Source organism: Chiloscyllium plagiosum, unplaced genomic scaffold, assembly GCF_037043375.1.
Source record: "Chiloscyllium plagiosum isolate Xiang-an unplaced genomic scaffold, Cpla_swu_hap1 HiC_scaffold_25, whole genome shotgun sequence".
In the NCBI taxonomy this organism is placed as follows: domain Eukaryota; kingdom Metazoa; phylum Chordata; class Chondrichthyes; order Orectolobiformes; family Hemiscylliidae; genus Chiloscyllium; species Chiloscyllium plagiosum.
This window is the reverse complement of record NW_028270163.1, coordinates 19,097,296-19,123,706: the sequence shown is the minus strand read 5'-3', so window position 1 is coordinate 19,123,706 and position 26,411 is coordinate 19,097,296. Positions and strand designations below refer to the sequence as shown.

The 26,411-nt window shown below is 45.9% G+C and overlaps 1 protein-coding gene across 1 annotated transcript in view; it reads right to left on the bottom strand.

The window, feature by feature from the left end:
* tbcd (tubulin folding cofactor D) overlaps positions 1-26,411 on the bottom strand; it is a 287,792-nt gene that overhangs the window by 252,487 nt on the left and 8,894 nt on the right. Inside the window, exon 2 of the mRNA XM_043714487.2 lies at positions 4,355-4,405. Within this exon, the coding sequence (XP_043570422.2) occupies positions 4,355-4,400 (46 nt within the window). The 5' untranslated portion in view covers positions 4,401-4,405. The remainder of the gene's footprint in view (positions 1-4,354; positions 4,406-26,411) is intronic.

Below are 26,411 nucleotides of genomic sequence, written 5' to 3'. Positions count from 1 at the left end.
ACTATATGCATGCCCAGCCATTTTGAGTGGGTGCCCACAATGGCTAAGAACATTGAACCCATGAAAGGACCTGCATAATCAATATGTAACTCAGTCCAGGGTTTACCCAGATAGTCCCAGAAATGCTGGTGGTACGTTTTGTCCTTGCTGGCACTCTGGTCACTGACCCAGTCATGAAGCTATGTCTGTATCCAATCCTGGCTACCAGATGTAATTTCTTGCCAACATCTTCATTTTGGAAACCCCTTGATGACTCTGGTAGAGTTCACCCAGAATCCGGCAGTGACCTTTGCTCGAGACAATAACTCTTGCTCCCCATAACGATATGTCGTCCTCTACTGTGATTTGGTCTCTCCGAGTCCAAAAGTGTTTCAATTCTGGTAGGACAACCCTTTCAGTTCTGCCATCAGCACCAGATGCTTCAATTTTGCCAGGACCGGATCTTTCTGCATCCAAGGTCTGATATTGTCAACTGTGACTGGAAGTGTGTCCAGAGAATTTAAAAATATTATTGACTCGTCCAGTGACAGTACCACCGGTTGTGTATCTGCCAGCGGGAGGCAGCTTAAAGGCATTCGCATTTCCTACTTTGCCTCCGGATGGTGTTCCAACTTGTAATTATACGCATTTAGTATTACAGCCCACTGCTGAATTCGGCCTGAAGCTATGGATGGCACTGCCTTGTCCTCTCTAAGACCTACCAGGGGTTTGTGGTCTGTTACTATTATAAATTAGTAAAGGTATTGGTGGAACTCCCTGACTCCAAATATGACCACTAAACCTTGCTTCACTATCTCGGTGTATTTCCACTCAGCATTAGCCAAAGCCCTGGATGCATACACTATCAGGCATTCTTCTCCATTGGCCACCTATGAGCTATTACTATCCTGATGCCGCATGGGGATACCAGATCTCACTTGGGGTCGTCATGTGCCAACATCTTGAAAGGTGATAGCTGTTTATTCACTTCCCTGAAGGTTATGGCTTTGCTATGCAACCATTTCCAAGGTTGACATTTTTTTAAGGAGTTGGTGCAAAAGGTGCTAGGATGGCAGCCAGGTTATGTATGACCTTTCCATAATAGTTCACCAGCCTAAGGAAAGACATAAGCTCTAGTACTGCCGTGGGAGCTGGGACATCTTTGATTGCCCTCAAATTATCTTCCAATGGGTGTGTAACCCAGTCTTGTCGACTCTGTAGCCAAAGTAGGTCAATTGGGATGCCTGAAATACACATTTTGCCCTAAGGCATACACCCACCTGGGAGAAATGTCTAAGGACTGTGTCCAAGTTTTCTAAGTCCGTCATCTAGATAAGTGGCAACCTGCGGTTTACTTGTAAAATGTTTTCCATCAGCCACTTAAAACTTCCACAGGCTAACAATACCTAAATGGCAGTCTCGTATATTGGTACAAACTCTCATAGGTACGAACAGTAGCATTCATCTGGGAATCCTCATCCAACTGCAATTGCAAGTACTCTTGGCTAATGCACAGCTTCGTGAAGGACAGCTCCCTCCACCAGCTTTGCACATAAATCCTCAAGGCAAGGGAGTGGGTATTTATCCAGCTGCGAAGTGGATTTTGTTCAAAATCCCCACAAAGGCAAACTGACCCACTGGACTTCACAATCGTTATGAGCGGTGCTTCCCATTCTGCAAAACAGACTGGTCTGATGATTACTCGCTTCCCATGCTTCTGATTTCTGCCTCTACTTTTGCCCCTAAGGCTAATAGCACTGGACAAGCCTTGCAGAATCGTTGAATTTCTTCCTGGTCAACGTGCAAGGTGTTTTATAGATCCAAGACCTTCCTGAAAATATTTAGTTAGGATTTTACTCAGGCAGCCATTTTCTATTTGAAAAATATTGAGTCAATCAAGGTGAATCACTCTCATCCAATTTTGGCCCATCAAGCTTGGGCCCAGCCTTTTCCGACAGTCAGTCATAACTGAACAAGCTACTTCTCATAAGAGACCAGAATGGAAGTTGTACCTTAATCTGTAAAGGTTCCCCTGGTTTAGGTTCTCAATCTAGCTGAGGACTTGGACAAACTCAAGGGTTGGAGTTCAGAGCAAATTTTGTTAAAGACTGGTTCTGCGATCACTGAAATGGCCACATTAGTATTGACATCAAATAAAGCCAGGTGACCAATTAACAAGATGTTTATTTTGATTGGTTCTGATTTGGAAATTGTGAAGCAATTTAATGGTTCAAAACCATGTATAAGTGGACTTTACAGGGTGTGCACTCTCCTGGATACTGGCTGATGAATTCAATTTCGGTCAAGTAGGACTCTTTTGCTGTCTTGAGTCCACATACCAACAGCAACTATAATGGCTTGACAGCCCCGATCCTGAAGAAAATTTTAACTGTTTGACCGAGGCTTGGCTTTGTTTTGGGATTTTGATGTGTGCTGACTGAGAATCACTCTGGTCAGGATATGTCCTGAGTGAGGCTATGCAATTGCCTTCACTCAAGGTGATGGACCTCTCGCTCAGTCAGCCTAGCAAGAGTACCCACTTCCATCAGAATACCCTGCAACTTTTCATATGCTCCAATTGCCACATTTTCCAATGATGAAGCCAATCGTAGTGCCAGCTTGAAGACCAGTTGGGCTTCAGCTAGTAGGCACCTTTGCATAATTACATCCTTAATCCCACATACCAAGCGGTCTCTCAGCATCTCATTAAGGGTTAAACCAAAGTCACCTGCTTCTGCCAATCATCTTAAACTCGTCAAAAATCCCAAAATGGATTCCCCTAGTTCTCGAATTGATGGGTAAAACCTATAGCACCTAGAATTAGAGGAGACTTTGGGTCGTAATATTCCTTAATTAAATCCATCAACTCTTGAAAGCTTTCACTACCTGGCGCCTCAGAGGAAAGTTAGGTTCCTAATAACTGAAAAAAGCTGTGGGTCCACAAGCTGTCAGGAGAATCACTCATTATTTTCATCTGCCCTGAAAAAATAATGCATTCTTTCCACATACTGGACCCAATCTTTGTTTGCAGGATTAAACAAGCTAAGCTTCCCAAATAATGGCATGATACCAGAAATGCTTACCCCGACTCAAAGAATTTCTTCAGCAACGTGCTTTTCTCTCATTACCACTGAAATAACTCCACAGCAGTCAGTATCTAGTAACCGTCACCCTTTATTTACACGTGGAGAGTCCTTGACATTGATCCAGATACCTCAGAGTGATCAGAACCTCTGACATTTCAGTTTTTCTGTCAGTCAGGGCTCCTGATTGGACCCGATTAACAGCCCAAATCAGGGAACTCACACTCGGTGATGTCCAGTGGGCTGACTTCGTTTCAATCACTAGAGTAACCCTATAAATAACCCGTAAAGGAACATGATCTATTTGATACATTTATGACACTCCTATTTCAGAGTCAAACCCTATTAAATATTGAGATAGATCACTTTTTTTATTCACTTGTGGAATACGGGCTTCATTGGCTGGCCAGCATTTATTGCCTATACCTAGCTGCCCTTGAACCGAGGTGCATTTCAGAGGCCTGTTGAGAGCCAACCACATTGCTATGGGTCTGGAGTCACATATCAGTCAGATCAGCTGAGAATGGCAGATTTCCTTCCCTGATGGACAATAGTGAGCCAAATGGGTTTTTCCGACAACTAACATCAATAGATTCTGAATTCCAGTTTTATTTTTAATTGAATCTAAATTCCATTATCTGCTATGGTGGTATTTGAACCCAAGTCCCCAGACCATCAGCTGAGTTTCTGGATTAATGATCCACTGATAATACCACTGGGCCATTGCCTCACTTCTTCATTACATGCTCTGCGCACATCAAACTGCAACAAGATTTAAAATAAATGGCAAAATAACAAAAGCAGGAATTTGGTCGATGTTTTCATATATTTAAAGTCTGGAAAGCTCCATTAGAAACTTAGTAGAAAAGATTCCATGGAAATTTTAAAAAGGCAGTTAGACATTTCCTGCAGAGATGGGTTTGCAGAGAAATAGTTGGGATGTTGAGCTGAATTGGAGAACCGTTTTGAAGAATGAACACAGGCACAACAGGTTCAATAGTCTCATTCTGTGCCATAAGATAATAAACTGAAAACAAGTTGGAGATAATATCTATCTGCAATTCAGATGTCACAACAAGGACATGTCTCTGGAGTCAATTACGATGAGAGGTCTACATCAGATATTGTGACAACATACTATCATATAAACATAAAGCACAGAAAAAGCCACTCATCTCACTGCCAATGCCAGCATATGCAATAAATAGCAAGACTGTACATTTATGCTAGAATTTCTTACATATAAATGGCTACTTCCCTTTCAACAGTCCAGAAAACATAGATTATCTTACCCAAATGTGGGTCCAGCAGATGAGGTTGTTCCTGGTATTTATCCATTATGACTGGAACAAGAAAGAAAAGTCTATTAGTGAACAACACATACTTGGTGAAACAATTTCCAGACATTAGTACAGGTGGATTGTTTCTTTCCTCATCAGTCACAATGCTGGCCTTGTGGCACTTCCTTCCATTTAGGGTGTAGGTTTGCTCGCTGAGCTGGAGGTTTGATATCCAGACGTTTCATTACCTGGCTAGGTAACATCATCAGTGGCGACCTCCAAGTGAAGCGAAGCTGTTGTCTCCTGCTTTCTATTTATATGTTTGCTCTGGATGGGGTTCCTGGGGTTTGTGGTGATGTCATTTCCTGTTTGTTTTCTGAGGGGTTGATAGATGGTATCTAGATCTGTGTGCTTGTTTATGGCGTTGTGGTTGGAGTGCCAGGCCTCTAGGAATTCTCTGGCATGTCTTTGCTTAGCCTGTCCCAGGATAGATGTGTTGTCCCAGTCGAAATAGTGGGTTTTTTTCCCTCCGTGTGTAGGGCCACGAGGGAGAGAGGGTGGTGTCCTTTTGTGGCTAACTGGTGTTCGTGTATCTTGGTGGCTAACTTTCTTCCTGTTTGTCGTACGTAGTGTTTCTGGCAGTCCTCGCATGGAATTTTGTAGACTACTTTGGTTTTGTCCATGGGATGTACTGGGTCTTTTAAGTTTGTTAGTTTTTGTTTGAGAGTGTTGGTGGGTTTGTGTGCTACTAGGATTCCGAGGGGTCTTAGTAGTCTGGCTGTCATTTCTGAAACTTCTTTGATGTATGGGAAGGTGGTTAGGGTTTCTGGCTGAGTTTGGTATGCTTGTCGCGGTTTGTTCTTGAGCAGGAACAAACAGGAAATGACTTCAAAGTGCTTTGTCATTCAATAATTTCATGGCTGATTTGATTGTAACCTCAAATTCATATTCCCACATGCTCCCAATAACCTTGCAATCCCTTGCTTAACAGTAATACATCTACCTTTTCCTTAAAAAACATGCAATGACTCTGCTTCCATTATATGTTCAGGAAGAGAGTTCCAAAGACTCATGACCCTCAGAAAAATATTCACCTCGTTTGTGTTCCAAATGGCGACATCTAATTTTTAAATCGTGACCCTAGTTCTGGATTCTTCCACAAGAGGAAACAGCTACACTGCCAAAATCCTTCATGATTTGACATATTGCTATCAGGTCACCTCTTATTCTTCTAAACTCCAATGAATAAAACTCTAGTCTATCATGCCAGATATTACTCTTGCAAACCTTCTCCGAACTGCTTCCAAGTAGAAATCAATAAGAATCATCTGGTAGCCGTTACAGAGAAAGAGCTGTAGGATAAGATATAACAGAATCTTAATGCTGAAAGGTGTAGGTCTACTATGGAATGACAGGAAAAAGTTGAAGTGTGGCTCTATTTATTATTAATGATATTAGCACAACTTATATTGTTTATATTCATTTGTATCCTTCTTTAAATAAGATGACCAATAATGAACACAGTACAGTTCAGAGGTGAAATCACCAGCGCCTGGTTTCACTGAAACATAACCTCTCCACTCCTGTATTAAATTTCCCTAACAATAAATGATCACTTTCCTAATTACTAGCTGTACCTACATATTAATCGTCTTGTGATTCATGAGTAAGGCCACGCAGATGACTCCACCTCAAGAGTTCTGCAATCTGCTGCCATTTAAATAACGTTTCAATTTTAATTCTCCTACCAAAAGAGATAATTTCACATTTTCCCATATTATACTCAATTTGCTAAATGTTTGCCTACTGACTTATCTGACAGTTCCTCTTTATCTGTTTAATTCATCTGTAATTTTCTTATTTCCCATTATTAAGGTTTCCAGTCAATCCAGTCAACCCTCCAGGGAGGCAATGGCCTACTGGCATTACCACTAAATTATTAAGCCAGAGACCAAAGTAATGTTCTGGGTGCCTGGGTTCAAATCCCAATATGGCAGATGGAGGAATTTGAAGTCAATAAAAATCAGGAATTAAGAGTTTAATAATGATCACAAATGTGATTGCTGGAAAAACATATCTGGTTCATTAATGCCCTTTAAGGAAGGTTATCGTCATCCTTACCTGGTCTGGCCTACAAGAAACTCCAGACCCACAGCAAAGTGGTTGACCCTGAACTGCTGTTTGGAAAATTGGGAATGAGCATTAAAGGCTGGTCTAGCCAGCAACTTCCAGCTCGCATAAATAAAATAAAATCTAATGGACCAAAGTTAAACATGGTTAAACTCTTGCTACCCATTTTTACAGCTAGCTTTCTCTCATACTCTGAGCTTTCCCTCTTTTAAATTTATTGTTTGTTCTTTGTTGTGTTTTATATTCAATCCAATATTTTCGATCTGCCACTGGTTTTGACAAAATGATATGTCTTTAAGTCTGATACAATCCTATTATGTCGTGTTAACCACAGACCGGTGATTGAACAGTTTATAACCAGTATCCTCTTCCCAACTTAGTTTTCTACCTGTGTGCTGGTAACTATATTTTGCATTCCTTTATCTAAGTCAAATATATATAACTGGAAATAGTTAAGGCCCCAGCACTGATTCATGTGGCATACCTCTCATTACATTTTGCCAAGTTGAAAAAGATTCATTTTTATCTACTGCACTATACCATGAAGTTTTACTTCCAGCAATAATCTTTGATGCGGCGCCCTATCGAGTATTTCCAGAAACTAAGTACAACATATCCATCAGTTTCTCTTCATCCACAGCATTTGTTACCTCAAACATAATTTCCCTGTCACAAAAGATGTTGACTGCTTGATTACTTAACTTATCCAAATGCCCTTCTACAACTTGGTCAATCATAGCTGGTTTTCTCTATGACAAATGTTAAGCTAACTAGACTGCAGTTTCTTGCTTTGTCTCTTTCCTTTCCAAACAAAAAAGGACATCTGCTATCCTCCAAACTAACATGAACATTCCTGAACCAAAGGATTTTTGGAACATTCAAACCAATGTATCTACAAAATTACTAATCACTTCTCATAATACCAAAGGATGGAGTCCATCAAGTCACTTGTCAGCCTGTAGGTCTATTTGGCTGCTGATTGTGAGTTTCCTGAAATCCTCCCTCCCTTCCATTTACAAATTTATCACTACATCTGGGGTGCCACTTGTATCCTCCAGAGCGAAGATTAATGCAAGATACCTGTTCAATTCATCTGCCGTTTCCTTATTTTCCATTAAGTTTCCAATCTACCAGACCAATGCCTACTCTGTGAAACTCTTACCAACCGTTTCTACAGTTGTGGCTAGCTTTGTCATACCCTGACTTTTGCAACTCATTCATATTTTCTTCATTCTTTGCTGTTTACATTCAGTCCAATTTTCTGACCTGACACTGATCTTGACACAATGACATGCTTTTTCTTTAAGTTTGATACCACCTTTATCATTTCTTGTTAATTATAGATGGTGGGTTCAACACTTGGAATTTTTTTAACTCATTGAAGTGTAAGTCTGGAACGATGGAATATATCCTTCTTGCCTGGACATGAGCAGCTCCAACAACTATTTGCTGGGTACCACATTCAATCCCTCCACCACTGCTCAGGATGCTCAGGAGCAGCTGTGTGTGCCACTTACAAGATGCACTACAAACATTCACTTATATTGCAATACAGCAACTTCCAAACCCACAACTATTACCATCCAGAAGGACAAGGGCAGCGGATGGATTGGGTTCAAGAAGGCAGCTCACCACTTCCTTCTCTAGGGTAACCAGGGATAATAAATGCTGGCTTAGCCAGCAATGCAAGATTCAGATGAATTATTTTTTAGATATTTATGTTGTAGATTCTGAAACACCCTTTTACATTTTAGCTACTGCACCTCTATTAAACAACCCTTTATCCTAATTTGCCAGTTCAGCCAGATCTGCTTTTGTGCCCTTGTAATTGTCTTTATTTCAATTTACAAAAATAATCTTGGACCCGATTCTTTCTCCCTCAAATTGAATGTAAAAATCAATCTTATTATTGTTACTCCTACCTAGCAGCATCTTCAGTATGGGATCACTAACTAACCGCTCTCATTGCACAATACTAGATCTAACAGTGCTTGCTCTCTGGTCAGCTCCAAAGGTTGCTGTTCTAAGAAACTAACTTGAAAGAAATTCAACAAATTCAGCAAAGCAACCTTTGTCCATCTGGCTTTTCCAGTCGACATGTGGATTAAAATCTCCCAAAATTATTGCCGTAGCTTTCTGATAAGTTCTCGATATTCTTTTCCCCTAAGCCCAATGCTGCTGCAAGGTTATTGTTCGGGGACTTCTCCAGCATTCCCACAAATGACTTCTTGCTTTTATCATTTCTACACAAATGATTTTCACATCTTGATTTCCTGAACTTGGTTGTCCTGGTCTATTGTGCTCATACCATTATTAACAAATAAAGCCACCGTTCCAACTTTTCTGTCATTCATAAGTAATCCTGCACTTTCAAGATGGAAGTTCTAATATAGGTCATCCTGCAGCTACTTCTCTGTAATGGCTACCAGATGGTATTTATTGATTTCTATTTGCATTGTTATGACAGCTATTTTCACAGAAGAGATCATAGAATCCCTACAGTGTGGAAACAGGCCCTTTGGCCCAACACCAAACCTCCAAAAAGTAACCAACCCTGATCCACTCCCCTACCCTATTACCACATATTTACTCTTCACTAATACACCTAACCTACACATCCCTGAACACTATAGGCAATTTAGCATGGTCAATCCACCTAACCTGCACATCTTTGGATTGTGGGAGGAAACCGGAGCACCCGGAGGAAACACACACATACGGTAAGAATGTGCCAACTCCACACAGGAGGCTGGAATTGAACCCGGGTTCCTAGTGACGTGAGGCAGCAGTGCTAACCACTGAACCAATGTGCCACCCTGAATTTTGTTCTGAATGCTAGATGATTCCAGTACAGAGTCTTAAATTTTGTTAGTCATATAGCATGGAAACAGACTCTTCAGTCCAACCAGTCCTCAGCGACCACGTTCCCAAACTAAAATAGTGCCGCCTGTCTGAGCTTGGCCTGTATGCCTCCAAGCCTTTCCTATTCATGAACCTATCCAAATGCTTTTTCAATGTTGTAACTGTACCTGCATCCACCACTTTCGCTAGCAGTTCATTCCACACAAAATATTCTGTGCGGAAAAAAGTTGCCCCTTGTGTTCTTTTTAAATTTTTCTCCTCTCACCTTTAAAAATATGTTTCCTCATCCTTTTCCTCCATTTGTAAATTGTACTCTTATCTCTTGGTTAACTGTTAAGATTCATACTCTCTATTCCTTCCTGTCACAATCTATCATTTCCCATATGAATAGAAATCTCTTTGGCCTTGACTCTATGATTAATCACATCTTCCCAAATTTGATTCCTTGTCCACATTGTTCGATTGAAAATAATTTCTATTTCCCTAGTCATTGAGATTGTCCCATCGGTACAAATCCCAATCTTTCCAATACTGGTGTCAGTGCCTCTAAAACCCACATCTCCCACATCAGCCTGTTCGTCATGCTTTCATCTCTCCAATTTGATTGCCCAATGCCAACTTGCACATGGCTCAGGTAATAATGCAGAGACTATGGCATTTCAGGTTCTGCTTCTTAATATGGCACCTTATTCTGCATACTGACTATGCGGAATTTCCTTCATTTTCCTGCATACGTCATTGATACTGGCATAGCATCTGGATCCTGCTCACTCCAACCCCTGGCAGGCAATGCAGCAATACGGACTCAAGCTCTTTGCCTCAAGGCACACTGTCAATCCACCTCACTATACGGCCCCGTGACAATTTACCATGCACCTTTAAGTGAATTTCTGTACCATGGCCCTACAGTCAATTATCTCATCCTCTCTGCAGTCCTTTCTTTCATCCAAACAAGGTGCAAGAACCTCAATAGTGAAGGCTGAAGTACCTGCATTCCTATACTTTGGGTTCCCTTACTCACTTCAATTGGTGTCTCTTGTCCTTAAACACTGACTAGCTCAGACGATCTAACACAAAGAAGTATGACCACCGCTTGATGCAAAATAAAATCCAGGTAACTTCCCTCCAGCTTGGTACATCACAGCTGCTGTTCAGCATCCAGCTGAAAGTCTGAGCCAAAACTGCTCGTACTTCAAATAACTCAATGCAGACTTGCTTGCTCTGGACTAAAAGGATACCAAGGAAATGCCACATGTTGAAGCTGTGACCTATCCTGCCAGCCTTAAGGTATTCTCAGGAACTACCTAATTATTGTATTCAACTTTATATTAATATATATATTATGAACCTTACCACGAGTTGCTGTACAATTTTGACTGTTAGGAATAGAATAAACCTTAATCACTTACCAGATACTTACCAATTGATCAGTTTCTTCTCCTCTATCTAAGGAAAAATCAATTCCTGGAGGGTGAAAAAGTTTAAATAAAAGCAAAAGCAATAGAACACCCAATTCTCTTCCAGCCCAGAACTCCCTGAACATAGACTATTAAAACATTTGTGCTGGTGCTAAGTCTTTCTCTCTTCTTTTGTAGCTTTATGCCAATTGAATTTGCTTTGCAAGTTCATTGAATTGAACACAAAGCCATTATAAATTAGTTCATCTCAGATGATGAACAACTGACCAATCGCAGAAAAAATGTTGCATTTATATCGCATTTAACCACATCCAATGCAAACCTCAAAGTGCTTCACAACTAGTGGAGGACCTTTGAAGCCAGTACTGTTGTAGGTGCAAATGCAGGAGTCAACATACATACAGTAAATTTACAGAAATAGTAACGGAGATGAATGGCTCATCAGCCTATCGTAGAAGGCATTGGTTGAGGGAGAAACACTAAACGACACTGGAAGATCTCTTTCTTCCAAGTAGTGCCACTGTATCTTCTGTATTCAAAGAGACTAAGTCTCAAATTTCATTCCCGCCTAAACTCCAGCAATCTAACTTTCATATGCTGTATTATAATATCGGCCCCAAAAATGCTCAAGTTCATAAAGCTGGTGGAATTTAAGCAAAGGGACCTCCACTCGGGATGATAAAAGCTGTACAAGACCAATAGTTCTTGTGATAAGAACAGAATATCAAGTAAAATCCTCTGGAAATACTGTTTAAGAAATCATTAATAAACAAGCTTAGTAAGATGCAAATGAATCTTGAAAACGATTTTTTAAACCTAGAAATCATTCGAATATTTTGCAATGCCACTTCGACCTTCCATTGCAGTCAATTCCAGGAGCTGATGAGATAACGTTTTGATGAAAAAAGTAAACAAATGCTAAAACGGATGTCTCCATTGCAAGAAACAGGAGTAAGAAAAAGTTGATTTAACTTTACTCTAATCAGTGCTCGAAAAGCAAAGTAAAAATGAGAGCAACATTTTATTTTAATATTATTGTTTATTTCATGCAGTTCAAGCATTTGAAGAGATATGATGATAAATAGTTTCAATGTTTCACATTATTTGAACGTGTGTCTAAATATTTTGTGGCCTGATAAACTGTCACCACCAACATTTGTTTGTGTTTAATGGGTAGGTTTGATTTATTTCTGTTAGCTGCAGGCAACATAAAAAACATATCAAACCTTCTTGGCATACAATTGTAATAGTCATCAGACATGACCAGGATTGTGGGATGAGGGGATATTTTATGAAAAGAATTCAGATTAAATGGTCAAATGGCCCACTTCTGCTCCAATTCTGTATGCTCCTATGGCTTGGTCATCAGCTGAGGAAGGTCTACCAGATTATGATGCAATCATCAAATAACATGCCATTGCCAGGCCTTCAGTGGATCAAGACTCTAAAAGGTGGGAAGTTCAGCCTACTGAGAGCTGCTGGCCAACGAGGCAGTAAATGCTGTGGGAAATATAATCACTGAAGGCCCAAGATCACGCAACAATCCAGGTTAGAACAAAGACGTGGCACGAGGCAGAGGATGCAGTTGGGTCAGCAGCAAAAGAGGAGGGGAGGGCTCTCAGCATCAGCCTCCAACTCTATTCCTAATGTACATCGTTCAATCAGGAACCGAGTGCCTTTGAATAAGGAGCTCTCACAGGACACAAGTCACCTATCTATGTTCAGTTGCCAAGATCATCTTGTGAAAGCAGATCTGTCTGCTGCTGGCTCAATACCAACAGTACTTGGATGAGGTACTTGTGGCAATAACATCCCGCTTAAGGGCCCTACCTGGGCTCTTCTGCCACTGATTTAATTTGCACGGGGGCAAGATGGGGTGATGGTGTCCCTGTCAGCCACTGTTCCAATCTATTACATGCTCTTCCCATCTCAAAAATCACCACAGACAAGGGCACAAAATGCCATTCTAGGCTTGCAGAGAAACATCCTTAAATTAATCATGATACTGCAACTTCTTTATCAGAGACTGGCAATTAGATAAAGTGCACTTAATGTGACATGGTACACCCTCAGTTATAGAGTGGCAGTTATAGCTTGAGAGAAGGTTTAGAATCTCATAAGCAAATATTTTGTCAAAGAAGTTTTTTTTTCATTCCTGCCTCTTGCCAAGTCCCTAAGTCCTGTGACACCAACAGTGCACATCCAGAGGTATACCCTCGCATTCTAGACAAGGAACAAGTTCTGTTGCTGACACTATGAACTTCAAAACAGCACTGAACAGAGTAGACGTGCAGTAAATTCTAAGACAGAAAGAGCAAGATCCGTTTCCACCATGGTAGTGGACAGAGTGTCAAATTTATAAGGAGAATTTAAAAGCAAAAAATAATAAAGTAAAGACAAAACAAAAATGTATAAATCATAAATTAAAACAGAAACTCTTTGAAATAACCAGTAAATGTAAGGCCATTGGAAAGAAAAGTGATAAATTATTACTGGTCAGAGAAAATGTTGTAAATTTTAAAATGTCCAGTGCACTTGAAAGCTTTGAATGTAAACAAAGGTACATTAGACTAATTTTGCTGAAAATGTTAAAGCAGCAATCTTTGCTAACTACCAGATTAATTTAACGAATTGGTAGTAACTTCCACCCATAATTGAGAAATGCTACTATTACTGAAGAACTATACATTTTGTTTTCAAATCTCAGAACTCCTCACCCTGTATCCCCAAGTCCACCATTTTGGGCAAGCAGCACTGGGATGTTAGCTTGTCTGATGTCATCATGCCCAACACATTACTGACATAATGCTCACCATGTCACTGTTAGTTTGTGACAGGTGCAGGAAAGACAGCAAAAGTGACAAATACATAGGAGTTGAGGTGAACTTAGTAACAATGAACGTGCAAGCTTTATTCACTATCCTCCTCATGTGTTAGAATTCACAGAATTTTGGAATGACAAAACAGCAGAAAGGAAAGCTACCTCAATGATGGGTAAGCAACTGTTACCAAGGCAAAATTTGTAAGTATATAATCCAATTGATAAATAGGATTCTCATAAGGTACTTTGACAATGACTTTTGTTTCTCCTATGGCTGTGAAAACATTACTTTTACTCTGCAGACAACATTCAAAGCTGTTATAATATTGTCTAATGCTAATGTTATCTGTGGCAAAACAAAGTGACAATGTGAAGTGTATTGGTTGTGCATCAATCCAATACAGACTAATGCACCTAGGTGTGAAGCCAGCACCAAAAATTAACATTGACTTGATTCTTTTCCCTCAAAGAATCTTGTAAACCCATTCTTAAACAACTAATGCTAATCTAAATGTACCATCACAGATTGGAGCCAATCACAGCCTCCACCAGTTTAAAAAAGCCAATACAAAATTCAAATCTTAATATGTTATGCAATTGTATCACAGAATTTTACAATATTCTAATTTAGATTGTTGTTGGTTTGCTGTGAAGGCTATAGAATCACAACTCTAAGTCGCCAACTGGCTTCCTTCTATGCTGTTACAATTCTGTGAATTGTTTTTCTGGTGCTTAATATTGTTTCAACACTAAGATAATGGGAGAAATCTACAAAAAAATGAAACAGAAATTAAAAAACAGGAGAACCTCAGACAGATTGACTAAAGATCATCAATGGCCAAGTTTTTTTTTAATGGAGTTACAGAAGAGAAGTTCAAAAATATGATTAAAAATGAGTTAAGCTGTGTATACAGAAATGTTGAGTCTACAATAAAACAGTAAAACTGGAGGCAAAATATTTTGCAACGAACAATATATAGTCAGGGTTACTGAGACATGAGAATAAAAAAATCAGAATTAACAAGTGGACACTGAATATTTTAAAGAAATGAAAAGAGATAAAGGGGAGGAGGAGCAGCTGTACTTAATAGAAATTTTGCTGACTGACAGTTGAAAAAGTGATACAGCCATCAGGAAGGCAGAAATCACATCCATGTGTATTAATATAAATGAAATAAAGTTTCAATTTACAGACTTTTGGACACTCAACATTGAGCCCAACAATTTCAGATCATAATCTGTGTCCCAGTTTTTCAGGCAACACTCCAGGTGATACAATTATTGTTTCCATTTTCACATCCTGTAGACCCATCATGTCTTTTGTTTCTTGCTCGGTACCATCTCCTTTTACCTCGCACATCATCCCTTTTGTTGTTTAATCACTCCTCCTACCACCCTAACACAAATCTTCCTTTTGTTCTTGTCTTTCTTTCCTTGCCCTGTACGTGCTGGAAGGCTACATCACCAACATTTTCCATTTCTGACAAAAAGCACCAATCTGAAAAGTTAACTGTTTCCTTTGCCAAATATCTTTCCAGACAGAAAAAGCAAGGGACAAACATCAAAATGAAAAAGAATGCAAAGAAATTAATAAGGCAATGTTACAAAAGAGGAACTATGAAATTACATTATCAAACGAAATAATAAAACAATCTGTAAGTACATTAACAGAAGAAGGGAGTTGGAGTGGGAATAATGCCACATACAGTAATAAGAAAATGGGAGAGAACTGAGGGTTATGCAGATAGAATTGAGTGAGGCAAGGTGAGAGAGTAAATATGATACAATGAACTGTATGGCCCACCTTACCTTTAGCTGTGTTACATGTTCAATATTCAAGATTGCCTTAAAAATGCTCAACATATTATGTGATACAAAATAAAAAATGCTACAAACACAGTGGTCAGTGAGGACTTGAAATAAAAGGAAAATTTAATAAACTCCAGCAGAGTTTCTAGCACACAATAGACATTATCAGCTCAGCCAATGCTGCCATTTCCTACAAATGAATAAAACAAATTTACTAAACTTGTCTGTTATTCAATTGAAGCTGAAACTTTATTGCTGGAACAGCACAGCAGGTCAGGCAGCATCTAGGGAACAGAAGATTCGACGTTTCGGGCACATGCCCTTCTTCAGGAATGTTATTCAATTGAACATTGATGCTTGAAACATTAATTTCTCTCCTTAAATATGCTGCATTGACATGCTGTGTAATATCCAGCATTCTATCTTTCTATTTTCAAAAAAGAGTATGGGTTCTTTCTTGTTTCCATTACTATAAAATATGCTACTGAGAATGTATATAGTGAAATTAAACAGGTACGTTATAGGATCATAAGATATAGGTTCAGAATTAGGCAATTTGACCCATTGAGTCTCACCATTCGATCATGGCTGATATATTTCTCAACCCATTCTCTTGCCTTCTGCCCATGATGTTTTATTCCCCGACACACAAGAACTTATCTATCTCTGCTATGGCCTCCACAGTGACCTGGCCTCCACAGCCTTCTGTGGCAATGGGAAGGGGAAGGGAAGGGGCGGGGGGGGAATAGGAGATTGTGGAACACTTAGAATTACGTGTATTCTATCTGCAATTTGTTTGCCCACACCCTATCCAGTCCAAGTAATTCTGTATTCTTGCTACTTCCTCAACAGTACCTATCCCTCCACGTATCTTTGTATCAGCTGCAAACTTAGCAATAATGCCTTCAGTTTTTTTTTAATTTTTCTTATTTTTACCCCCACACTACCGCCTAACTGCGGTAGTGCTTATTTTGTCCCCAGCACCCATGTTGTATGTGCAGGTGTGAGACACAGTGAAAGACACAAGGTTCAATTTTCCACCACCAGGAAGAAAGGAAACACCCGAGTGGCTTGTGACATGCCTTCAGTTCCTTCATCCAGATTGTTAATGCACAACTATAATGAATAGCTGTAGTCACAAAACTGACCCCTGCAGAAGTCCACTCGTTACTGACTGCCATCCTGAGAAAGACCCCTTATCCCCACTCTCTGCTTTCTGCCAGTCAGATAATTCTCTCTCCATGCCAGTACCTTGCCCCAACACCCTGAACTCTTATACTTAGCAGCACCTTGTAACAGGCCTTTTGAAATCCAAACAGATCACATCCACTGGCATTCTTTTGTCTAACTTTCTCATTATCTCCTCCTCAAAGAATTCTAACACATTTGTTAGGCATGACCTCCCCTTGCTGTCTCAGTCTTATCTTATCACGTACTTCCAAGTATTCCACAATCTCATCCTTAATAATAGACCCGGAAATCTTACCAACAACCAAAGTCAGGCTAACCAGACCATAATTTCCCATCATTTGCCTGCCTCCTTTTTTAAACGGGCATTACATTAGCCAGTTTCCAGTTCTTGAGCCCCTCCCTGACTCCAGTGATTCTTAAAAGGTCATCAACAATGCCTGTACAATCTCCTCAGCTATTTCCTTCAGAGTATAGGTGATGTATTCACCTTCAGACCTTTTTAGCTTCCACTGCATCTCTCTTTAGCGATAGCCACTGTGTTCACCACTGTCCCCTGGCTCTCTTGAAGTTCTAGTTTTCTACTGTTGTCTTCCAGAAGTGGTGGAGGCTGGTACAATTATAACATTTAAAGGGCATCTGGATGGGTATATGAATAGGACGGGGATTTGGGCCAAGTGCTGGCAAATGGGACTAGATTAGGTTAGGATATCTGGTCGGCATGGACGGGTTGAACCGAAGGGTCTGTTTCCATGCTGGACATCTCTAAGACTCTGGCTTACCGCTAATCTCCGTCACATTGTAGGCTTTTTCTTTTGCTTTTAGCTCTCTTTGGTTTCCCTTGTTGGCCATGGTTGCCTTGTCCTCCCCTGAAAATGTTTCTTCTTTCTAGGGATAATTTTCTTCTGTGTCTCCCAAATTTCCCCCAGAAACTACTGCCATTGGTGCTCTGCTAGGCACCACCTCCAATCAACTCTGGCCAGCTCTCCCCTCATGTCTTTGTTGTTATCTTTACTCAACTGCAATATCACTAAATTTGATTAAAGCTTCTGACTCTCAAACGGCAGTGTGAATTCTAGCATATTATGGTCACTGCCTCCTTTGGGGTTCCTTCACCTCAAGCTCCCTAATCATGTCTGCCTCATTACACATGATCAAATGCAGAATTGCCTGTTCTCCAGTGGGCTCTACCACAAGCTGCTCTAAGAAAAACCATCTCGCAGACATTCTACAAATTCTTTTTCTTGGGTTCTGCTACCAAATTGACTTTCCGAGTCCACCTGCATGTTGCAAGCATCCACAATATTTGTAACACTGCATTTCTTACATGCAGTTTCAATCCCCTGATTTATTTTTTTCTATCTCCTGCCTCACATACTGACTACTGCTAGGATACCTGAACATAAATCCCATCAGGTTCTTTTACCTTTGCAGTTCCTCAACTCCACCCGCACATATTCTATGCCTTCCAATTCTATAATCGCTTCTTGCTATTGATTTAATTTCATTTCTTACTAACAAAGCAACACCATCCCTCTGCCCATCTACACGTCCTTTCGATAGGATGCATACTCTTAGCTACTTAGTTCCCAGCCCTGATCCCTTTGCAGTCATGTCTTTATGATGCCACAACATCATACCCACTAATTTCAATCTGCACTATAAGCTCATTTACTTTGTTTTGCATACTGTGTGGATCTAAGTCCAACACCTCAGTTCTGGTTTGACCATCTGCCTTCTCATTGCTGTGCACTTATCGGTTGTGCCTGAAATTAGATTCCTGAGCCTTTCCGTATTCTCTATCTATCCTATTTCTTGTTCTGGCAGATTTAAGAGTGTCTCCCAAGCTCTCCCCCCTCCCTTTACTTTTTCCATGCAACTGAACACTGCACCATTTAGTCTAAAGCCCTATCCATAATTATGCAATTTGCCAGGACTCTGGTCTCAGCATGATTCAGGTGAAAACATTTCTCCCCACCAATCTTTCAGGCTCACATTTCCAGCTTTAATCTTGTTGACCACCTCACCACCCCGATCATGCAAACAAGTTTGTGGCTCAGGTAGAAATCCAGAGATTATCATCTTTTTGGTTTTACTCTTAATTTAGCGGAGAAAGTGAGGTCTGCAGATGCTGGAGATCAGAGATGGAAATGTGTTGCTGGAAAAGCGCAGCAGGTCAGGCAGCATCTAGGGAACAGGAGAATCGACGTTTCGGGCATAAGCCCTTCTTCAGGACTCCTGAAGAAGGGCTTATGTCCGAAACGTCGATTCTCCTGTTCCCTAGATGCTGCCTGACCTGCTGCGCTTTTCCAGCAACACATTTCCATCTCTTTTAATTTAGCCCCTAGCTGTTCATATTTCCTCAGTAAAACCTTCATCATCTCTGTACCTACATTGTTGGTACCTACATGTACCATGACAACTGAATCTTTCTCCTCCCACTCCAAGTTCCTCAGCAGCCCAGATAAGATATCCTAAACCCAGGAACAGGCAGGCAATACAGCCTTTGACACTCTTGATCATGGCTACACAGTACAGTGCCTTTTCCTCTGACTGTACTGTCCTTGATTACAACTACATTTCTGTTTTCTCCCCCCTCTTTAATGGTTCCCTGTACCAGTGTTATAGTCAGTTTGCTCATCCCCCTGACAACCCCAGCTCTTGTCCACATAAGGAGCAAGAAACTGAAACCTGTTAGACAAGCTCAAGGGCTAAGGCTCTTCCAGCACTACCTCCTGGATCCCTCCACCTGCTTGTAATCACACCCTCTGATCCCTGATCACTGAACAAATACAAGTTAATTAATCCACAGGGTTAACTGCCTCTTGAAGCACAGTGTCCAGGTCACACACTCCCTTTCTGATGCGTCGCAGTGTTCGAATCTCAGACTCATCAACTCTGAGCCAACCACAATGGGGTCTACCCGCTCCCGGATCACGCAGGCGCAACACATTGCTTGGCCCCTATTTACTTTACTAAGTTTTTGATTTATTCTTATTAAATTTCCTACTGCTCTTTTAGTTTGCATCTTGTAAATAATTTTTCCTATTTACATTAAATCTGAAAGGAACCTATCATAGATTGTCAAATTAGCAGCTATTACAAACTATTAAATTTACAGTTTTCCTGTGATGTCGCTCATTCTTTTGGGCTGGGCCCCCAGTCCTGGGCTTCAAGTTACCCTCCAAAACAGCTCTAACAAACTACGAGCCAAAAAGCAAGCAAGAATACCTCTTCCCTTTTGCAATGAATTCCCACACTTCCTCCAAAGGAATATTTGAACTATATATTCAAATTGGGTTGTCTCAATCTAAACGTGATCTCTGCTTTCTGACTGTGCATAGCTTATAGCTTACTGATCTTATGTTACCAGTGACTATCAATAGTCACACAATAGTTAAAGCACAGCATGCCTATATCACAAGTTACAACAGGGTTACTTAGTTCAATGGAGAGTGCAGAAAGACATGCTAGGAGCTGCACCAGATGTATCTTAAAAATGAAGTATCTACCTGGTGAAGCGACCAAACAGGATTATTTACATGCCAAACCTCATAAGCAGCAAGTGATAGACAGCGCTAAGCAATCCCATCACCAACAGATCAGATCGAAGCTCTGCAGTCCTGTCGCATCCAATCAAGAATGGTGTTGGGCACATAAACAACTCCACAAATATCCCCATTGTGAATGACTGAATAGCCCAACACATCAGTGCAAAAGATAAGGCTGAAGTATTGACAGCAATCTTCAGCCAGAGTTATTGAGTGGATGATCGATCTCAGGCTCTTCCACTGGTCCCCAGCAGCAGATACCAGTATTCAGCCAATTCGATACACTCCATATGATTTCAGAAATGGTTGGAGGTACTGCATTTTACATTGGCTTTGGGCCCTGACACTATTCTGGCAATTGTACTTAAGATTTGAGCTCCAGAACTTGCTGTTCCCCTCGCCAAGCTCTTCCAGTACAATTACAACACTAGCATCTAGCCAACAATATGGAGAATTACCCATATACATCCTGTACACAAAATGCAGGACAAATCCAAACCAATCAAATTCAGTCTACTCTTAATCATCAGTAAAGTGATCCAAAGGTGTCATCAACAATACTGTCAAGCAGCACTGCTCAAATTTGTCCAGTTTGGGTTCCGCCAGGGCCATTCAGCACTGGACCTCATTCCAGCCGTGGTTCAAAACATAGCCAAAGGAACTAAATTCCAGTGGTGACGTGCGATTAACAGCTCATGACATCAGGGCCACATTCGACCAAGTGCAGCATCAAGCAGCCTGAGCAAAACTGGAATCAATGAATGTCGGGGGGCAAACTCTCTGCTGGTTGCTGTCATACGTGCCACATAGGCAGACAGTTGTGGTTGTTGGAGGTCAGTCATCACAGCTCCAGGTCTTCTCTGCAGGAATTCCAACTGTCTTCACCTGTTTCATCAATGACCTTCCCTCCATCATAAAGTCAGAAGTGGGAATGTTCACGAGTGATTGCACAATATTCATCACCATTTGTGATTCCACAGATACTAAAGCAGTCCATGTTCAAATGCAACAAGATTTCAACAATATCTAGATTTAAGCAGACAAATATCAAGTAACATTCATGCCACACAAATGCCAGGAAATGACCATCTCCAATAAAAGACACCGCACCTTGATATTCAATGATGTTACCATCACTAAATTCCCCACTATCAACATTCTCAGAGTTAGTATTGACCAGAAACTGCACTGAACTCCCCTCAAACAAAGCAGGGGGGGAAGGGGGGAGTGAATGGGGGGGGGGGGGGGGAGAGGAGTGAATGGGGGGGGGGGGGGGGGAGAGTGAATGGGGGGGGGGGAGAGTGAATGGGGGGGGGGGGAGAGAGTGTGAATGGGGGGAGAGGAGTGAATGGGGGGGAGGAGTGAACGGGGGGGGGGGGGGGGGAGTGAATGGGGGGAGAGTGAATTCACTCCACCCCCCATTCACTTCCCCCCCCCATTCACTCCCCCCCCATTCACTCCTCCCCCCCCCCCCCATTCACTCCCCCCTTGGGAGTGAAGGGGGAGGGGGGGGGGAGTGAATGGGGGGGGGAGTGAATGGGGGGGGGAGTGAATGGGGGGGGGAGTGAATGGGGGGGGGAGTGAATGGGGGGGGGAGTGAATGGGGGGGGGGAGTGAATGGGGGGGGGAGTGAATGGGGGGGGGAGTGAATGGGGGGGGGAGTGAATGGGGGGGGGAGTGAATGGGGGGGGAGTGAATGGGGGGGGGAGTGAATGGGGGGGGGAGTGAATGGGGGGGGGAGTGAATGGGGGGGGAGTGAATGGGGGGGGGAGTGAATGGGGGGGGAGTGAATGGGGGGGGGAGTGAATGGGGGGGGGAGTGAATGGGGGGGGGGAGTGAATGGGGGGGGAGTGAATGGGGGGGGAGTGAATGGGGAGTGAGGGTGAGTGAATGGGGGGGAGTGAATGGGGGGGGGAGTGAATGGGGGGGGGAGTGAATGGGGGGGGAGTGAATGGGGGGGGGAGTGAATGGGGGGGGGAGTGAATGGGGGGGGGAGTGAATGGGGGGGGGAGTGAATGGGGGGGGGGGAGTGAATGGGGGGGGGGAGTGAATGGGGGGGGGGGAGTGAATGGGGGGGGGGGAGTGAATGGGGGGGGGGGAGTGAATGGGGGGGGGGGGGAGTGAATGGGGGGGGGGGGGAGTGAATGGGGGGGGGGGAGTGAATGGGGGGGGGAGTGAATGGGGGGGGGAGTGAATGGGGGGGGGAGTGAATGGGGGGGGGAGTGAATGGGGGGGGGAGTGAATGGGGGGGGGAGTGAATGGGGGGGGGAGTGAATGGGGGGGGGAGTGAATGGGGGGGGGAGTGAATGGGGGGGGGAGTGAATGGGGGGGGGAGTGAATGGGGGGGGGAGTGAATGGGGGGGGGAGTGAATGGGGGGGGAGTGAATGGGGGGGGGAGTGAATGGGGGGGGGAGTGAATGGGGGGGGGAGTGAATGGGGGGGGGAGTGAATGGGGGGGGAGTGAATGGGGGGTGGAGTGAATGGGGGTGGAGTGAATGGGGGGTGGAGTGAATGGGGGTGGAGTGAATGGGGGTGGAGTGAATGGGGGTGGAGTGAATGGGGGTGGAGTGAATGGGGGTGGAGTGAATGGGGTTGGAGTGAATGGGGTTGGAGTGAATGGGGTTGGAGTGAATGGGGTTGGAGTGAATGGGGTTGGAGTGAATGGGGTTGGAGTGAATGGGGTTGGAGTGAATGGGGTTGGAGTGAATGGGGTTGGAGTGAATGGGGTTGGAGTGAATGGGGTTGGAGTGAATGGGGTGGAGTGAATGGGGGTGGAGTGAATGGGGGTGGAGTGAATGGGGGTGGAGTGAATGGGGGTGGAGTGAATGGGGGTGGAGTGAATGGGGGTGGAGTGAATGGGGGTGGAGTGAATGGGGGTGGAGTGAATGGGGGTGGAGTGAATGGGGGTGGAGTGAATGGGGGTGGAGTGAATGGGGGTGGAGTGAATGGGGGTGGAGTGAATGGGGGTGGAGTGAATGGGGGTGGAGTGAATGGGGGGTGGAGTGAATGGGGGTGGAGTGAATGGGGGTGGAGTGAATGGGGGGTGGAGTGAATGGGGGTGGAGTGAATGGGGGTGGAGTGAATGGGGGGTGGAGTGAATGGGGGTGGAGTGAATGGGGGTGGAGTGAATGGGGGTGGAGTGAATGGGGGTGGAGTGAATGGGGGTGGAGTGAATGGGGGTGGAGTGATGGGGGTGGAGTGAATGGGGGTGGAGTGAATGGGGGTGGAGTGAATGGGGGTGGAGTGAATGGGGGTGAGTGAATGGGGGTGAGTGAATGGGGGGTGAGTGGGGGGGGGTGAGTGGGGGGGGGGTGAGTGGGGGGGGGGTGAGTGGGGGGGGGGTGAGTGGGGGGGGGGTGAGTGGGGGGGGGGTGAGTGGGGGGGGGTGAGTGGGGGGGGGGTGAGTGGGGGGGGGGGTGAGTGGGGGGGGGTGAGTGGGGGGGGGGGGGGTGAGAGGGGGGGGGGGGTGAGTGGGGGGGGGGTGAGTGGGGGGGGGGGTGAGTGGGGGGGGGTGAGTGAATGGGGCGGGGTGAGTGAATGGGGCGGGGTGAGTGAATGGGGGGGGGTGAGTGAATGGGGGGGGGGTGAGTGAATGGGGGGGGGTGAGTGAATGGGGGGGGGGGGTGAGTGAATGGGGGGGGGGTGAGTGAATGGGGGGGGGGGTGAGTGATGGGGGGGGTGAATGGGGGGGGGGTGAGTGAATGGGGGGGGGGGGTGAGTGAATGGGGGGGGGGGGTGAGTGAATGGGGGGGGGGGGTGAGTGAATGGGGGGGGGGGTGAGTGAATGGGGGGGGGAGTGAATGGGGGGGGGGAGTGAATGGGGGGGGGAGTGAATGGGGGGGGGAGTGAATGGGGGGGGGGAGTGAATGGGGGGGGGGAGTGAATGGGGGGGGGTGTGAATGGGGGGGGGAGTGAATGGGGGGGGGAGTGAATGGGGGGGGAGTGAATGGGGGGGGGAGTGAATGGGGGGGGGAGTGAATGGGGGGGGGGAGTGAATGGGGGGGGGGTGTGAATGGGGGGGGGAGTGAATGGGGGGGGGGTGAATGGGGGGGGGAGTGAATGGGGGGGGGAGTGAATGGGGGGGGGAGTGAATGGGGGGGGGAGTGAATGGGGGGGGGAGTGAATGGGGGGGGGAGTGAATGGGGGGGGAGTGAATGGGGGGGGGAGTGAATGGGGGGGGGAGTGAATGGGGGGGGGAGTGATGGGGGGGGGGAGTGAATGGGGGGGGGGGAGTGATGGGGGGGGGGGGGTGAATGGGGGGGGGGAGTGAATGGGGGGGGGGTGGGTGATGGGGGGGGGGGGTGTGAATGGGGGGGGGGGTTGGGGGGGGTGGAATGGGGGGGGGTGGGGGGGAGTGATGGGGGGGGGGGGTGGTGATGGGGGGGGGGAGTGATGGGGGGGGGAGTGATGGGGGGGGGAGTGAATGGGGGGGGGGGTGTGAATGGGGGGGGGTGTGAATGGGGGGGGGGTGAATGGGGGGGGGTGTGAATGGGGGGGGGAGTGATGGGGGGGGGAGTGAATGGGGGGGGAGTGAATGGGGGGGGGAGTGAATGGGGGGGGGAGTGAATGGGGGGGGAGTGAATGGGGGGGGTGTGAATGGGGGGGGGGAGTGAATGGGGGGGGAGTGAATGGGGGGTGGGTGAATGGGGGTGGGTGAATGGGGGGTGGAGTGATGGGGGTGGAGTGAATGGGGGTGGAGTGAATGGGGGTGGAGTGAATGGGGGTGGAGTGATGGGGTGGAGTGATGGGGTTGGAGTGAGGGGTTGGGGTGATGGGGTTGGAGTGAATGGGGTTGGGGTGATGGGGTTGGGGGGTGGGGTTGGAGGGGTGGGTGATGGGTTGGGTGAATGGGGTGGGTGATGGGGGTGGAGTGAATGGGGTTGGGTGATGGGGTTGGGTGAATGGGGGTGGAGTGAATGGGGGGGGTGGGGTGGTGATGGGGGTGGAGTGATGGGGGTGGGTGATGGGGGTGGGTGATGGGGTGGGTTGGGGGTGGGTGATGGGGGTGGGTGATGGGGGTGGGAATGGGGGTGGAGTGATGGGGGTGGAGTGAATGGGGGTGGGTGATGGGGGTGGGATGGGGGTGGGAAGGGGTGGGTGGATGGGGTGGGTGATGGGGGTGGAGTGAATGGGGGTGGGTGATGGGGGGGTGGGTGAATGGGGGTGGAGTGAATGGGGGGTGGAGTGATGGGGGTGGGTGAATGGGGGGTGGAGTGATGGGGGTGGAGTGAATGGGGGTGGAGTGATGGGGGTGGAGTGAATGGGGGGTGGAGTGAATGGGGGTGAGTGATGGGGGTGAGTGAATGGGGGGGTGAGTGGGGGGGGGGTGAGTGGGGGGGTGGGGGGGTGAGTGGGGGGGGGGGTGAGTGGGGGGGGGGGTGAGTGGGGGGGGGGGGTGAGTGGGGGGGGGGGTGGTGGGGGGGGGGTGAGTGGGGGGGGGGTGAGTGGGGGGGGGGGGTGAGTGGGGGGGGGGTGAGTGGGGGGGGGGGGGGTGAGGGGGGGGGGGGTGAGTGGGGGGGGGGTGAGTGGGGGGGGGGGTGAGTGGGGGGGGGTGAGTGATTGGGGGGGGGTGGTGATGGGGGGGGGGGTGAGTGATGGGGGGGGGTGAGTGATGGGGGGGGGGGTGAGTGATGGGGGGGGGGTGGTGATGGGGGGGGGGGGTGTGTGATGGGGGGGGGGTGAGTGATGGGGGGGGGGGGTGAGTGAATGGGGGGGGGGGGTGAGTGATGGGGGGGGGGGGTGAGTGAATGGGGGGGGGGGGGTGAGTGAATGGGGGGGGGGGGTGAGTGAATGGGGGGGGGGGGTGAGTGAATGGGGGGGGGGGTGAGTGAATGGGGGGGGGGGGTGAGTGAATGGGGGGGGGGGTGAGTGAATGGGGGGGGGTGAGTGAATGGGGGGGGGGTGAGTGATGGGGAGGAGGGGGGGAGTGAATGGGGGAGGGGGGAGTGAATGGGGAGGAGGGGGGAGTGAATGGGGAGGAGGGGGGAGTGAATGGGGGGAGGGGGGAGTGAATGGGAGGAGGGGGGAGTGAATGGGGAGGAGGGGGGAGTGAATGGGGAGGAGGGGGGAGTGAATGGGGGAGGAGGGGGGAGTGAATGGGGAGGAGGGGGGAGTGATGGGGAGGAGGGGGAGTGAATGGGGAGGAGGGGGAGTGAATGGGGAGGAGGGGGGAGTGAATGGGGAGGAGGGGGGAGTGAATGGGGAGGAGGGGGGAGTGAATGGGGAGGAGGGGGGAGTGAATGGGGAAGGGGGGGGGAGCGAAGGGGGGGGGAGCGAAGGGGGGGGGAGCG